Source organism: Anolis sagrei, chromosome 1 (assembly GCF_037176765.1).
Source record: "Anolis sagrei isolate rAnoSag1 chromosome 1, rAnoSag1.mat, whole genome shotgun sequence".
Lineage (NCBI taxonomy): Eukaryota > Metazoa > Chordata > Lepidosauria > Squamata > Dactyloidae > Anolis > Anolis sagrei.
Window position 1 is genome coordinate 330,070,486 of NC_090021.1, and position 16,922 is coordinate 330,087,407.

General features: G+C 41.9%; 1 protein-coding gene across 2 annotated transcripts in view; it reads right to left on the reverse strand.

The window, feature by feature from the left end:
* Positions 1 to 16,287, reverse strand: part of BRF1 (BRF1 RNA polymerase III transcription initiation factor subunit) — a 287,868-nt gene extending 271,581 nt beyond the window's left edge. Inside the window, exon 1 of one of the 2 annotated variants that reach the window (XM_060754423.2) lies at positions 15,937 to 16,287. In XM_060754423.2, coding sequence (XP_060610406.2) covers positions 15,937 to 16,123 — 187 coding nt within the window. In that variant the 5' untranslated portion in view covers positions 16,124 to 16,287. The remainder of the gene's footprint in view (positions 1 to 15,936) is intronic. The other variant, XM_060754432.2, reaches the window with a different exon arrangement.
* Between the last annotated feature and the right edge of the window lie 635 nt (positions 16,288 to 16,922).

Genomic DNA, 16,922 nt, shown 5'->3' on the forward strand with positions numbered 1-16,922 from the left:
GTCCATAACTCCTAACAACCCAGCACAGTCAATAATGAGGATAGCTGGAAAATTGTAATGTGCCCGCACAATGCACACAAAACAAGAGCCCTTCATGTGAATACATGCTTACATACATACCTAATGAAGGAGTGTCTTACACAACATGGTCTCTTCTTTCATGCCACTCTTTCCATTCTCCCCTATTTCTGCTGTGTTTCATGGACTCGTGCTTCTGCCTTCACCATGTACCAAATCATGAAAGCAATGGGTCTTCCTTGGCAATTGGCATTCAGTGGCATTCTGTTCTCAAAAAGGGAGATTCTACCATAACTAATGGGTGCTCGTTGACTTGCCCTTCAGTCCTGTTTAAAGTCAAAGCCAGTAGACCAGTGATTCCCAACCTATGGTCCATGGACCACCAGTGGTCTGCAAGAATGAAAATATGGTTTGCGGCCTCACCATTACTACACCTTTGCCTCGAAACCACGCAGCAATGAGAGTGACTGGCCTTGCAAAACCCTCTTATAGTGCTGAGGCAATGGGGATGTCGGGAGGGGAGAGGCTGACTACCCACAAAGATTACTATACTACATTAGCTCTAGATTATTACATATGGTTTTCAGTGGGCGAGCAGATGCAACTACTGGATGGCATAAGTTCTGTATCAGAAACTAGAGCTGATGTGTCTATCCAATGCAATTTTCTGAATCAGCACCCCAAATAACCAAACCAATTCTAAAGCTGACCAAAAACTGATTTTTAATCCTTTTGGTACTAATGTTGGAGAGTGGTCCCTGGTCAAAAGTGGTCCCTAGTCAAAAAAAAAAAAAAAGGTTGGGAACCACTGCAGTAGACACATGTGAAAGAACTTGCTGCACTACCAAAGCAGATCAAAGGCAAATATCAGTACTGCTCCCCATTATTCACACACCCTTCCAGCCTTAAATGAGGGTTGGGAAACATGTCATCTTCCAAATGTTGCTTAGCTGTCATTTCCCCAACAGTGCCAATTTTGAATAGGGCTGATAGCAACAACAGCTCAGCAACATACAGAAGGCCATAAGAAGCATGGTAAATCCCATCATTCTTCAACACTGCCATACTAACTAGGGCTAAATGACTGCAGTCCAACAGTATTCAGAGGGCTGTGAGTTGTCCACTCCTGTCTTACATACACGCCACTATCTGATTGATAAAGTAATTAAGCACATACAGCGTAAACCCTCCATTTAGATCAGTGGTTCCCAACCTGTGGTCTGTGGACAACCAGTGGTCCGCAAGAACTAAAATATGGTCCGCGGCCTCACCATTACTACACCATTGCAACAAGAGTGACTGGTCTCGCGAAACCCTCTTATAGTGCCAAGGCTTATTAAATATGGCTTTCTGTGGGTGAGCAGATGGTGACTACTGAATGGCATGTTTTGTATCAGAAACTAGAGCTGATGTGGTCTATCCAATTCAATTTTCTGAATCAGCACCCAGATAACCAAAACAAATCTAGAGTTGACCAAAAACTGATTCGTAATACTTTTGGGAAGTAATGTAGGAAAGTGGTTCCTGGTCAAAATGGTCCATGATCAAAAAAGGTTGGGAACCACTGACTTAGATGATAGTCCTGAGCATTCCCATTTAAAAAAACGAATACCCTCTTTCCTACTCCATCCTGATGCCTATCTTACATAATTAATTTTATCATCTATTAGTATATTCACACTGTAGTGTCTAAGTTAGCAAGTACTGGATTATTATAGTTCAACCACAAGCGAGGGAAGTGAAACAAAATCTCCCTGACCCAATGCCTCAATTCTAATTACAATACCAGCCTGGAATATTGTTTTAAGGATTAAAGAGATAATGCCAAGTGCTTTATGAAGCCCTTACAAATACAAATGTTATATGAAAGATCTGCTTACTTGATTGAAAAATGGAAATAGCACCACTTATGGCTTTCCCAATGAAAAAAGGGAGTAGTACCACATGGAAGTTACATGGCAAAGCTCTGTGTTCAGCATGGCAGTGAGAAAATGTGCTTTGTCCTATTGTCAGTGCAAAAGCAATGATGGCAATAGGAAGAGTGCACCCAGTCAGCTGAAGGAAACCAATCATTCATCTACAGACAACTGAATACTAAAATTACAATGCTAGCTCTAATAATCAAGAAATGGGTTCTTTATAAGCTGACAGGTGCTGACCAAATATTATTGAGCAGTAAAGAATATGGATAAGAAGACTGCAAAGTATAGACTCTCAAACCCTTCCATGTAATATGACCAATTGGCCTTGGAAAAATAGGAATCACTATGCACAAGCAAAGACGAGAAAAGACTAGTTAAGGACATGTACTTCATTTCCATTTGTCAACTTGCAGACCGAAAGTAACAAATGTAGATGAACCAAATCAGGAACCAACCTCAAAAATTGAGTCATCCCTCTTTCCTACTTTCCTTCCCTAGTATAAATTTCTCCTTCCTTCTTACACGTGCAGCAGTGAAAATCAGGCTGAATGTTAGCACATTTCCTCCAGAGATACGGTTTGCAAACTCTCTTCAAGCTATGGTTTCAAATTCTGGTTTATGAGGGAAGTATGATATTGCTTGCTCAGGGGTGGGAAAAGGGCAGCCTGCCAGATGTTGCAACAGATGGACAGCCACATTTTGCCTGCCTCTGTTCTACATCAATAGCTAATTCATGCCTGTTTTAAAAATGTTTTTAGTGATAATAAGTAAGCTGACCCATAACTAGCTCACTTACTGGATAAAAAATGTAAAAAATACTGTATAATTCCAGTAAAGAAAGGAAATGTAACCCTAACCCTTAACTCTTGTTTCAGTTTTGCAAACCATAGTTACTTGGAACCAGTTTTATTCCTTTACCAGACCTCATTCTGAATAATCCCAAGCACAGATGTTAATGACGGATTCCCCCACTGTACACTCTAGAGTTTTAAAAGGAAGACTTGTAACTATGATGATAGAATGGAAGTTTCTGAAGCCCCGATGCCTCAACAGGTAACTCATCAAATCTAGCTTTTTTGCCACTTGTAATCACAAAATGAAGGCAAGACCAATTGCTTCAGAAAAGCACGTTACTCCATTATAGTCATGCAAACGGATCTTCTGATGTGCTCAGGTAGAGAAAGCATTCCTGCCAAACAAACTGCTGAGATAAGAAGCCTATATGGAAGAACTGGTTGGACCCCTAACTTGGAGGTAGGCAACATACCAAGAATCATACAGAATCCAATATAAGGCATGCTAGACACTAGATACGGAGACATGGAAATGCCCATTCTATTATAAAACCTCCCAATCAGCTCTTCTGGTAATTTTTGGGAGTTTCCAGAGACGCCAAGCTCCCTGGAACTGTTTTAAGATAGGAAAAAGGTGTAGGTAGCCAAATCTTCGATGAGTTCCTATCAACACTTGTCTGAGGCAGCCACAGACAGACTTACTTTCTCCAAGTTAGAGGTGATCCCACCAATGTAACTACAATTAATATCCAAGACAGGAAAAATTAGTTACCCCAGTGTTCCAGTACAGCAGCTGACCAACAAATGAGAATGACAGAACTACATGAACTACTGTACTCTCACAAAGCCAATCATTTCTTGATACAAATATAAGAGACCCATCACCAACAACATATCATTCCCAAGTTGGGTCCCCTTCTGTTTGCCATAAAATTAACTGACTGCTATTCAGAAAATAAAGCAGCAGAGTACATACATTCCCCAAAGCAACCTTCCTCAAGTTGTCACTCCACAGTTATGTTGAACTACCACCCACTAATAACATAACTTGCATGACTGATTATGCAAATCACAATCCAATATAACTCAAAGGCACAACACTGGAAAAATTAACTTACTGTTCAATTAGTTTAGTTGTTTATTTGATTTTTCTCACACTTTTCTCCCAAAATGGGATTCAAGGCATCCAGAAGTTAAATATTCTGTACAAAATGATTGTTCAATCAAATTCCTTCAATGCCAATTAATAAACTGCGGCTAGATCTAGCTAATACTGATCTGAGTTTGTGAAAACTTTGAATTTCCATTTGTAACTCCTTCAATCAGAAGCAGGTTCTAAGTACCGTAATTTTTCCAGACAGAGGAAAGGACAAGAGAAAGCATAGGAATCACATTTCTGATTCCTATGTTCTTTGAAATAAAACACAAATTGTGCCCGTCTATAGCAACTTATGTCAGAAGCTGTTCCTTTTAATCCAATTCATTATTATTATTATTATTATTATTGACAGTATCCTATTTCTCCTGTTCAGCAGCATGTCTCCCGTGGATACAAGGATCATACAGAAACCTTTACAATGTTCTTTCAGTCTGAAATTAAGTTCTCAAAAGGGCACTGTTCAAAAAAATTCCATTTTAATATCAATACATTTTACAGAATTATAAACAGATATGGGCACCTAGCACTAACAAGATTTAGAAGACCCTTATCTTCACACTCACAGAGATAGACAACTAATGCCCAAGAAAGTCAGATTCTGAAGTTATGCCTGGAATACAGATCTATAAAACTAAGCAAATAAGGGAAATCAATGATGGGTCTATGCAAAAAGTGCAGAATTCAGCATTTTTCATAACGGCCAAAATATTATTTGCAGAATTTCAAGCAAGCCTTTTGTTGCTGTGGTGGAGGCCACACATACAGCAAAAGGATGCCAGAAAAAGTCTTAGCTCTGAAGTCTAATACAACACTGACACCTGGGGGAAGCCATGAGAAACACAGAGAAACGTATTCCTAGTCTGTAAATTCAAAATCTGTATTGTGATCCTAACATTTGTATCATCAAGCTACCATCTGTGATATTCAAGAATGCGTATATAGTCTTCCATATTTTTTGGTTTAATTTTTGTGGATTTGATTAATATGTCCTCTCTAGGAATCTTCAGGGCCTCCACTAAGAAGACTTCAAAATTCTAGAAAACAGTTCTCTGGGCATTTGTCAGTCCAACAGCTAGATTTCACGGTCAGCCTTCAGTGGAAATCAACCATAGTGTCATGCTAGAGAACCCAGAAATTCCTAAAGAGAGGTTCTCTAAGGGGAAAAAATGGGGGGCTTTTAATTTGCCTTTTTCAACTTTCTCAGTGGTTATGCACCCTGTGAAATTGAAGGGCCTACTCTGATTACAGTAATATGACTATAGATGGATAATGACGTAAAACAGATGCTGGCCAGAATCTCGTAATTTTGGGGCCAAAAGTATGGATTTTGATATATTGAAGGTCACTCCATGAAGCGAAAAAAGCAACAGCAGTGCCTCAGAGGGACAGCTGCCTCTGATTACTGTGGTCACCACCATTTTCTTTGGTATCGCATCTCCCCCTATGAACCGCTGAAGCTCTAAGAAGAGCACTTTACATAAGCTCAAGGCTCTATGTAAAGCTGCTTTGAGTCCCCTCCGGGGTGAGAAAAGTGGGGCAGAAGTTTTGTAAATAAATAAGATCTGCTGGGGAAACCCTCCTCTCATTGCCACAACATCACAAGCACAACTGGTAGGGATGAGAGAGAGGGCCTTCTCAGTGGTGGACCCCCAACTTTGGAACACCCTCCCAAGGGAGATTAGGCAACCCCCCACACGGTCCTACTTTTGAAGGATTTGAAAACTTGGATGTTTCAATAGCATTTGAGAACGACTATTCCCTCTTTATAAATTCCCAGTCCCTAGGTTGCCAGATAGTGCTCTGTTTTGCACTTCCCCAGCCCTATAGTACACTGTTTGCCCTATCTCTTTCCCAGCCAGACATGCCCATTTTAGTAATCCTGGTCGCTGTCTGATGGAACTCCATTGCAATTAGCTTTATACTTTTATGTCTTAACGTGCTTTTATCTGGGTTGTTGTAGTTTATTATGCTTTTATTATAAAGTGTTTTGTTTCATGGATTGTTTTTGCTTCTATGTTTTGTGGACGTTCTGTCTCATCTGTACGCTGCCCCAAGAATGCAAGATTATTGTTGTTGTTATTTGATACACAACATGATTAATACACAGCAAACAAGATCACTATGCTGCTGTTGTATTGGATCACATGTCCGACACTTCCCAAGTGTCTAGGACTGTGTGATGTATTGACGAATAATGCGTGCAGATCCCAGTAAGGTACACCTAAAGAAAGGAGCTTCCATGCTTATAAATGACCAACATAGCTATAGTAGTGGAATGTTATTCTCTATCAGATGATGATGACAGCAATTAGGATCTTAGCTAAACTGTTTAACTATGATTACACATAGGTAATACGCTGGCCTAATGATTTTTTTTGTCCTGAGACCATGTCTGGACTGTTTTGTAATTATGAGAAGTATGTGTTGAAAGCAGATTTACTCATGTGCACATAACAGCATCTCCCATATGATCATCCTCACTTGCATTTTCTCAAGTAGCTTCTGACATGGTAAAAAAATCCTCACTTTCGCTTTCAGAAGCCAATAAATAAGGTGTCTCAAAGAAACATGGCCAACACCACAATCTGCATTACAATTCAGCACTAATAGCTTTTAAGGCAAAAGGGTAGGTTAGATACAACTAACGCTATCTTCAGATATGGCAGTTATACACAAGACTACAAAAAGGGCCACATATGGCTAAACTGGCAGGCATATGATATTCTCGTCCTTTAGTAATCCAACAACAACAGGTCGAAACCACACACATAGACTGCAAGCCTGTATGGTCCAGCAAAATGTAGTAATTCCATATGCAGAACAGTGCTATAGTTGGCCATTTACCAGACCCTTGCCCTATTGAAAAACTGCCACACCAACCCCACATCTAACCCATACCTAAGGAGAGTGGTGAGGGACTAAAGAAGCTTCTGGCCTTGTCCTTGTAAGTAGACACAAAAAATTATATCCTCTGCCAAGGTGTGCTGGGCTTCTCTAGAGGTCTCAAAAGACTATTAATAATTTTATGACTGGCTACAGGAACATAGCTAGAGGCTCTTGATCCTCCTGCATGTGCCACAAACAGGAAGCAACACACTCCAGGATGTTTTATTTCAAGATTACGTTTTCTTGAATTTTAGTTGGTGTTTTATATGCATATGTTTTACTTATTGTATTTTATACTGTGTTCATTTTACGTTCTGGTTTTAGTGACCTTGTGCCATGTGTAAGCTGCCCCGAGTCCCTTTGGGGAGATGATGGCAGGATATAAGAATAAAATTGTTGTTGTTGTTATGTTAGTCAACAAAATTAGCTCATTTTCCCCATTTAAACACTATACATGATATATTGTATTACTCTATCAGGGTGCTAGCCAGTCAAAAGGAATCCATTCATCATCAAAGAAATATACATTTACCCACCTCCCCCAAAGTTTCAACAACGAGACTTTTATCACCATCAACAAATGCACCAGTACTCATGAGAAGCTGTTCCTTCCCTCAGGCAGGACTTAGGAGAGATGGAGGTCTTTGGGTGGAAATTACCGTAGGACAATTCCCCACTCCTAATTTGAAAATCAATTTTTGCTTGATATCAGTCCATCAATCAATAAAGACTGTTGTTTTTCATTATATAGAAATGGAACAAGTAAGAAAATAAGCATAGACACGTCATATTGAAAAAGACAGGAGCACAAACTGACAGGTATTTGCACCTTAAACTTATCTTCCCCAAATACTGGAAAGCTGTTCTAAGACTGAAATTTCAGCACACAGATGGAGAACCCATGCCCTCCACAAGTTATTGTACTTCAAACATCATCATGCTTGATGACTAGATATACTTAATAGAGTTGATATGAACTGGTGCTAAGAATATCTATAAGGTTTCAGCCCCTCACTGCCCAATATTAAGGGAGCAAGGACGAAAATAAAAAAATAAATAGACATTGCCTGTTTTTGAGCTTTTCCCGGTAAGGACGAACAAGCATGAAAAGAGAAAGCCACATGAGTGCTCATGCCTTACTAATATGAGTTGGTACTAAATTATCTAGAGAGTAATATCATCAACGGTTTCAAATGAGGCAATTTTCTAAAAGATTGAAAAACATTTTGCCTTTTATAAAGAAGAAAGAAGTTCATTCTCACAGGATTTGAAGACTGAAGCTTTTTCACTCGACTAAGTCAGATGATATTATTTTTGTGAAGTGATACAGAGATGTTTAACATAATTTCATTTTATTGCTTTTTATTTGAAGGGTAGAAAGGAGTGGTGATGGAGACAAGAAAACTGGGTAATTATATGTAGTACTTAAGTTTTTGTAGTGTTTTGTTAGTTTGTTCAGGTAATTGTTAGTAGTGTATTGTTAGTTTAAGTTGTTTATAAATTGATAAAAGATAAAAATAAAGACATTTCAAAAGAGGAGACTCTATTTCCTGCTGCCTTCTTCCCACATTAGTCGCACTAGAATGTATGTTTACACGCTTAATGAGTCCATCTACTTATCCTAAACTGTGAAGAAATACAGTCAGTTCTCCACATTTGTGCATTTGACATTATGGATTTAATTCTTCATGGGTTAATTGAAATGTTCTCTATAGGAATCTCTAAGTAGTGCAGTTCTATGGTCAACTTCTGGCAGAGGTTGGCCATACAGTCATGCTAGAGCGCCTAGCAATTCCTAGAGGTATTCTCTAGCAATCACACCTCTTTATTAATTTTTTCCCCTACTGGGCTCCTAAAACCAAGAGATGTGGAAGGCAGATTGTTCTGTCAATTTTTCATTCAATCTTGCAGGATTCATGAGCTGCAATTTTTGAAAGCTCAGGCATAATTTAAATCAGGAGTGGACAACATGGAGTTCACAATGTGGAGGCATGCTCCCTATTTTATTTTGGCCCGCTTCATCACCATAAATTTGCAGCCATGCCACCAAATTTCAGAAATTAATAATAATAATAATAATAATAATAATAATAATAATAATAATCCTTTATTTATACCCCGCTAACATCTCCCGAAGGACTTGGTGCGGCTTACAAGAGGCCGAGGCCCAAACAGAATTGTCAAAAAGCAACAAGAAAGCCATCATGATGTATAACAACTCTGGAAACGAGAGCTCAAATTTCCGCTTGGCCACAGACAAATTTTGGGTGACTTTGGACAAGTCACACTATCTCAGCCTCAGAGGAATGCAAAGGCAAATCCCCTTTGAACAAATCTTGCCAAGGAAATCCTATGATAGGTTCACCTTAGGGCAGTGGTTCTCAACCTGGGGTCCCCAGATGTTTTTGGCCTACAACTCCCAGAAATCCCAGCCAGTTGACCAGCTGTTAGGATTTCTGGGAGTTGAAGGCCAAAAACATCTGGGGACCCCAGGTTGTGATCCACTACCTTAGGGGCACCATAAGTCAGAAATGTCTTAAGGCACCTAGCACCAGCAGCAACAACAACTCTTCAAAAGCAGCAGGTGGAGAACGCTAATATTGTATTGTCGAGGGCTTTCATGGCCGGAATCACTGGGTTGTTGTAGGTTTTTCGGGCTATATGGCCATGTTCTAGAAGCATTCTCTCCTGGCGTTTCGCCTACATCTATGGCAGGCATCCTCAGAGGTTGTGAGGTCGGACATCACAACCTCTACGTATGTTTGCCATAGATGCAGGCTAAACGCCAGGAGAGAATGCTTCTAGAACATGGCCATATAGCCAAAAAAACCTACAACAACCCAACACTAAAACTGATTTCAAGTTTAACAGTTCTCCCAAAAGTAAAACTAAATTTGAAAATGGGAACATGGACTTTGTTTTAGAAATAAACTGATGCTTTTCTGATATCACAGCAAATTCAAAAGCAACAGGAATAGGATGCAAGCCTTGGGGTGGCAGCAATGTAACAACCCAACTAGAAGTCATCCACTCTCATTTAGCCTAAAATAGTTTCTCAAACTGTGCTTCTCCAGATGATTTGGACTTCAGCTCCCACAATTCTTAACAGTAGGTAAAGTGAATTGGATTTCTGGGACCTGAAATCCAAAACACCTGGAGGAACACAATGTGAGAAACACTTCCCTAAACTCACAGTTGACTATAGAGCTCAAGTGCTCCTAGCTCTTCCTAACAGGCATGGGTATTGATGAATTCTTTGTCAACTGGTTCTTGATTCTGCATCTCTGTTTGGAGAAATATAGACACACTGGTGATATCATCTGCTGAGACCTCTGGAGGACCCCAGTGGATCTCAAAGAGATGCCCTTAGTCTACATCTGGCTAGAGACACAGCCAGACCTTTCTCCAATCTTCCCCTCATCTTAGTCTCCACCAACAACAGAGTCCAACCGTAAGTCCTTTGGTGGTGACAGGTGGGCCACAGGAGAATTCTACAGGCCCAAACATGTAGGATCTTGATCAATGTTTGTTGTCACTCCCTCGATACTCCACTGAAGCATATTTTTGTAATAAGTTTCATACATCTAGTGAAGAAGGGTGCTGTCTACACAACAACAGCAACCACACTGAGATACCACAGCACATTTTTTGTTTTACTGCAGAACACAATAACTACTGGATTAAATTCACCCTTTTAGATTTTACAATATCCCAATCTGTTTTCCATCAAAACCCACCCATGCATGGGAGCTCTTCCTCCTTTCAGATTCCTGTATCCATGCTACACTCTTTTCTTGATCTCTATCACTTCCTGATGATTCTCAAGTCCAGGAAAATTCAGAAACAACACAGAATCAGGAGCACATCTACATTGCGGTATAATGTAATTTAACTGCATTGAACTGCACTACATGGAAGTGTAGATAGAATCATAGACTCACAGAGCTGGAAGAGACCTCATGGGCCATCCAGTCCAATTCCCTGCCAAGAAGCAGGAATATTGCATTCAAAGCACCCCCCACAGATGGCCATCCAGCCTATGTTTAAAAGCTTCCAAAGAGGGAGCCTCCACCACACTCCACGGCAAAGAATTCCACTGCTGAATGGCTCTCACAGTCAGGAAGTTCTTCCTCATGTTCAGATGGAATCTCCTTTCTTGTAGTTTGAAGCCATTGTTCCGCGTTCTAGTCTCCAGGGAAGCAGAAAACAAGCTTGCTCCCTCCTCCCTGTGACTTCGTCTCACATATTTGGGATCACATACTTCCTCTCACATAGATGGGATCACAGACTCCTTTAATCTGTTTAATCTGTTCCACTTCACTTGTCATAAAATACACGGCCATTACTATTTCACTTCACCCTATCCGTTGTTCACTGCCATCCTAATATCCCCATGCCTAATCTTACTACTACTACTACTACTTATTATTATTATTATTATTATTATGACCACCCCATCAAAATGGGTCTCATATCCAATCCACTTAAATGGCCACTACATGAAATTAAATTCCTGGCCTTATCTTCTGTCCCCCTTGACTTCCCAGGGCTATCCTTACACAAACAGGCTATCTCTGACCTCTAATATACTTCCCTGGCTCTGTTTGCAAAGAATCTTTGCTTCAAGTATATTCTCTGTCCTTCACTTGGCTGCCAGGTATATGCTCCCTCAAAAGGACAAGGCAGAACAAAATGCTGTGTTAACAACTGAGTTTGAGAATCAAATGATAACTCAACCAATAGCTCGACTAATAAAATCAAAATGCTAAGGTAACTCCAGCATCATTCAACATCACTGGCAATCACCCATGTCTGAGTAGGATAGCCTTCTAAGTGGGTCCATAGGTAACTGTGGAGACCTCTTCTTGACACATGTTCTTCCACAGTGAGGACTTCAGTTTCCTGATGTAAAGTGGCCCCTTGTCAGAGTTGGCATGATGTATCTTCCTCTTGATGCATTTCTCCTTTTTACCCTCCATTTGTGCCTCTTTGAATTCCACAACACTGTTGGTCACAGCTGACCTCCAGTTAGAATGCTCATGTCCAAAACACCTGGAGAACCCAACTCAATAATGGTTGGGGGGTATAGTGCTTTTGTTGTTATTTCATTATTTGCTTGTGCTGTCTTAGCCTTCACTTGGAAGTTGTAGTCCAAGACTGTGGCAAATAATGTAGTGCCTGAGCAATGAACTGTGACCACAAAGACCAGGGTTCAACTCCCTCTGACCATGGAAACCCACTTGGGAAAGTCACTCTCTCACTCTCAAGCCTCACGAGAAGGCTACAGTAAACTCAATCAAAACAGATCTTGCCAAGAAAATCCCATGATATGGTTCATCCCTTAGGGTCCTAGAATCCTATAGAAGAGACCACAAGGGGCATCCATTCCAACCCCTTGCTGTGCATCAAAAGCTCTATCAAAGCACTCTCAACAGATGGCCACCAAAGAATCCTCCACCACACGCCAGGGCTTCCCAGTTCTCAGTGTCTATGCCACAGTTTTTAAGGTTGGCCTAAGAACTCCAGCACTTCAAAGCCAAAATCCATTGTTTGTCCACTCAATGCATAAACATGAAACCTATTTGAAGCCCAGAATATATCCCCTGCAAATATGGGGTTGTACTATAATAAAGGGCATTGGGCTCTTCACATTTCGCTCTAGTTAGTAATAAGCAATAATAATCAATGAGTTGCCGTGTGTTTTCCGGGTTGTATGGCCATGTTCCAGAAGCATTCTCTCCTGATGTTTCACACACATCTATGGCAGACATCCTCAGAGATTGTAAGGTCTGTTGGAAACTAGGTTTAGATATCTGAGGAATGTCCAGGGTGGGAGAAAAAACTCTTGTCTGCTTGAAGCAAGTGTGAATGTTGCAATTAACCATGTTCATTAGCATTTAATGTCATTGTAGCTACAAAACCTAACTAGCTGCTGCCTGGGGGATCTTTGTTGAGAGCCGTTAGCTGACCCTGATTGATTCTTGCATGGAATTCCCATTTTTTGAGCGTTGTTCTTTATTTACTGTTATGATTTTAGAGTTTTTTAATACTGGTAGGCAGATTTCTTTTCATTTTCATGGTTTTTTCCTTTCTGTTGAAATTGTCCACATACTTGTGGATTTCAGTGGCTTCTCTGTGTGGTCTGACATGGTAGTTGTTAGAATGATCCAGCATTTCTGTGTTCGCAAATAACATGCTGTGTTCAGATTGGTTCATCAAATGCTCTGCTATGGCTGACTTCTCTGCTTGAAGTAGTCTGCAGTGCCTTTCATGTTCCTTGATTCGTGTTTGGGCAATGCTGCATTTGGTGGTCCCTATGTAGACTTGTTCACAGTTGCATGGTATACAGTAGACTCCTGCAGAAGTGAGAGGATCCCTCTTGTCCTTTGCTGAACGTAGCATTTGTTGGATTTTCTTGGTGGGTCTGTAGATGGTTTGTATGTTGTGTTTCCTCATCAGCTTCCCTATGCGGTCAGTGGTTCCCTTGATGTATGGCAAGAACACTCTTCCTCTGGATGAATCTTTGTCTTTACTCTTGTGGCTTGTTATTGGTCTTGCAACTCTTCTGATGTCTGTGGTGGAGTACCCATTGGCCTGTAGAGCCCAGTTTAAGTAGTTAAGTACATCTTGGAGGAGGTGGGGTTCTCAGACAAGTCTACATATGGACCACCAAACGCAGCATTGCCTAAACACGAATCAAGAAACATGAAAGGCACTGCAGATTAATTCAACCAGAAAAGTCAGTCATAGCAGAGCATCAAATGAACAAGCCTGGACACAGCGTATTATTTGAGAACACAGAAATGCTGGACCACTCTGACAACTACCATGTCAGACTACACAGAGAAGCCACTGAAATCCACAAGCATGTGGACAATTTCAACCGAAAAAAGGAAACCATGAAAATCTGGTTATCAGTACTGAAAAAACTCTAAAATCAGGACAGTGAATAAAAAGCAACACTCAAAAACAGGGGAATGCTAGACAAGAAAAAATCAGGGCCAGCTAACAGTTCCAAAAGAAGGATTCCCCCAGAGAGCAACCAGCTAGGCTGCTAATCATTATTAATTGCATTGTTTATTTGTTTATTTATTTATGATGTTTCTGCCCCGCCTTTCTCAAACTTGAAGGTGACTCAAGATGGCTTTAAAATGTAGACAGATACCATTTAAAACAATGTAAAAATTACAATAAACGTTTTAAACAGAATTTTGAAATGCATACAATAAAACCTTCAAAAACATAAAACCACTACCTTCACTATTAGCATCGCCCTCCAAAAACATAATCTAAGCCAGGGGTCCTCAAACCTTTTAAACAGAGGGCCAGGTCACAGTCCCTCAAACTGTTGGAGGGTTGGATTATAATTTTTTTAAAAAAAACCATGAATGAATTCCTATGCACACTGGACATTCCAGATATATAAACCCCATTTTCCTAGTTTCCAACAGACCTCACAACCTCTGAGGATGCCTGCCATAGATGCAGGTGAAACATCAGGAGAGAATGCTTCTAGAACATGGCCACACAGCCCGAAAAAACCTACAACAACTGGGTTTTTTCGGGCTATAAGGCCATGGTCTAGAGGCATTCTCTCCTGATGTTTCGCCTGCATCTATGGCAAGCATCCTCAGAGATAGTGAGGTCTGTTGGAAGTAGGAAATTGGGTTTATATACCTGTGGAAAGACCAGGGTGGGACAAAGGACTCTTGTCTGCTGGAGCTAAGTGTGAATGTTTCAACTGACCACCTTGATTAGCATAGAATGGCCTGACGGTGCCTGGAGCAAACTTTTGTTGAGAGGTGATTAGATGTCCTTGTTTGTTTCCTCTGTTGTGCTGTTGCAGTTTTAGAGTTTTTTAATACTGGTAGGCAGATTTTGTTCATTTCCATGGTTTCCTCCTTTCTGTTGAAATTGTCCACATGCTTGTGGATTTCAGTGGCTTCTCTGTGTAGTCTGACATGGTGGTTGTGAGAGTGGTCCAGCATTTCTGTGTTCTCAGATAATATGCTGTGTCCAGGTAGGTTCATTAGGTGCTCTGCTATGGCTGACTTCTCTGGCTGAAGTAGTCTGCAGTGCCTTCATAAAGACAAAGATCCACCCAGAGGAAAAGTGTTCTTGCCATACATCAAGGGAACCACTGACCGCATAGGGAAGCTGATGAGGAAACACAACATACAAACCATCTACAGACCCATCAAGAAAATCCAACAAATGCTACGTTCAGCAAAGGACAAGAGGGATCCTCTCACTTCTGCAGGAGTCTACCATATACCATGCACCTGTGGACAAGTCTACACAGGGACCACCAAACGCAGCAGCATTGCCCAAACACGAATCAAGGAACATGAAAGGCACTGCAGACTATGTCAACCAGAGAAGTCAGCCATAGTAGAGCACCTGATGAACAAACCTGGACACAGCATATTATTCGAGAACACAGAAATGCTGGACCACTCTCACAACCACCATGCCAGGCTACACAGAGAAGCCATTGAAATCCACAAGAAGCATGTGGACAATTTCAACAGAAAAGAGGAAACCATGAAAATGAACAAAATCTGGCTACCAGTATTAAAAAAAACTCTAAAATTCCAACAGGAAAACAACAGAGATTAAACAATGACGGACATTTAATCACCTCTCAACAAGATTGCCCCAGGCACTGCCAGGCCATCAAATGCTAATCAGTTGAAACATTCACACCTAGCTCCAACAGACAAGAGTCTTTTGTCCCACCCTGGTCATTCCACAGATACATAAACCCATTTTCCTAGTTTCCAACAGACCTCACTACCTCTGAGGATGCTTGCCATAGATGCAGGCGAAACGTCAGGAGAGAATGCTTCTAGAAAATGGCCAGATAACGTGGGAAACTTACAGCAACCAAGTGATTTCAGCCATGAAAGCTTCCAAAACACAATCATAAGCAAACTTCGATAGGGCTATGGTTCTATACAACGAGCATGGCCCAACTTGGGCCCTCCCTCCAGGTGTTTTGGACTTCAACTCCCACAATTCCTAGCAGCCTATCGGCTGCTAGGAATTGTGGGAGTTGAAGTCCAAAACACCTGGAGGGAGGGCCCAAGTTGGGCCATGCCTGGAGCAGAAGCAACCTGCCCTTTCTTTCCTTCCTTCCTTCCTTTCTGGGACGCACCATCGAGGGAGACGAACTGCCCGACGGCCGAGGATCCTCCTCCGCTGTTCTCCACGAACTGCACCTCGGAGACGATGATGTTGTCCTCCAGGACGGAGCCGCAGCCCGTGCACACCGCATCCCCCCGGGCAGAGTCGACCTCGATCTCGCAGCCGCCGCACACGGCGCACGCCCGTCCGCCCGGCATCGCGGATCAAGAGGAGGAAGATAAGGCCTCGCTCCCTCAACTCCCTCAGCCCCTCCAATCCAGGCAAGGAGGAGGCGGCGCCTCAGCCGGCAAAGGCCTCAGCCCCGCCCTCTCGCGAGACTTCCTCGGCACAGGCTTCATTCGCATAGGAAAGAGCAGAAAGCGGGCCCTTCTTCTCGCGAGACTTCCTCGGCTTGGCCACTCCTCTTCTGTCAATACAGTCTTCCCTCATGTATCCCTTCAGCCCGGTAAATATTCTCGCGAGACTTCCTCAGCGAGGACACGCCTCTTCCCTCAGCACAGTCTTCTCTCGCAGAAAGAGGCGGTGCCTTAGTTGGGGTGCTTCTTCTCGCGAGACTTGCTCAGCAAGGCCACGCCTCCTCTGTCATGCATCCCCCTCAGCCTGGTAATTCTTCTCGCGAGACTTCCTCAGCAAAGCCAAGGCTCTTCTCTCTTCACAGTCCGCTCTCGAAGAAAGAGGCGGTGCCTTAGTTGGGGTACTTCTTCTCGCGATACTTCCTCGGCACAGGCTTCATTCGCATAAGAATGAGCGGAAAAGGGGCCCTTCTTCTCGCGAGACTTCATCAGCTTGGCCACTCCTCTTCTGTCAATACAGTGTTCCCACATGTATCCCCTCAGCCCGGTAATCCTTCTCGCGAGACTTCTTCAGCAAGGCCACGCCTCTTCTCTCTGTACTGTCTACTCACATAGAAGAAAGAGGCGGTGCCTTATTTGGGGGTACTTCTTCTCGCGAGATTTTCTCAGCCTAACCACGCCTTTTCTCTCAGCAGTCTGTTCA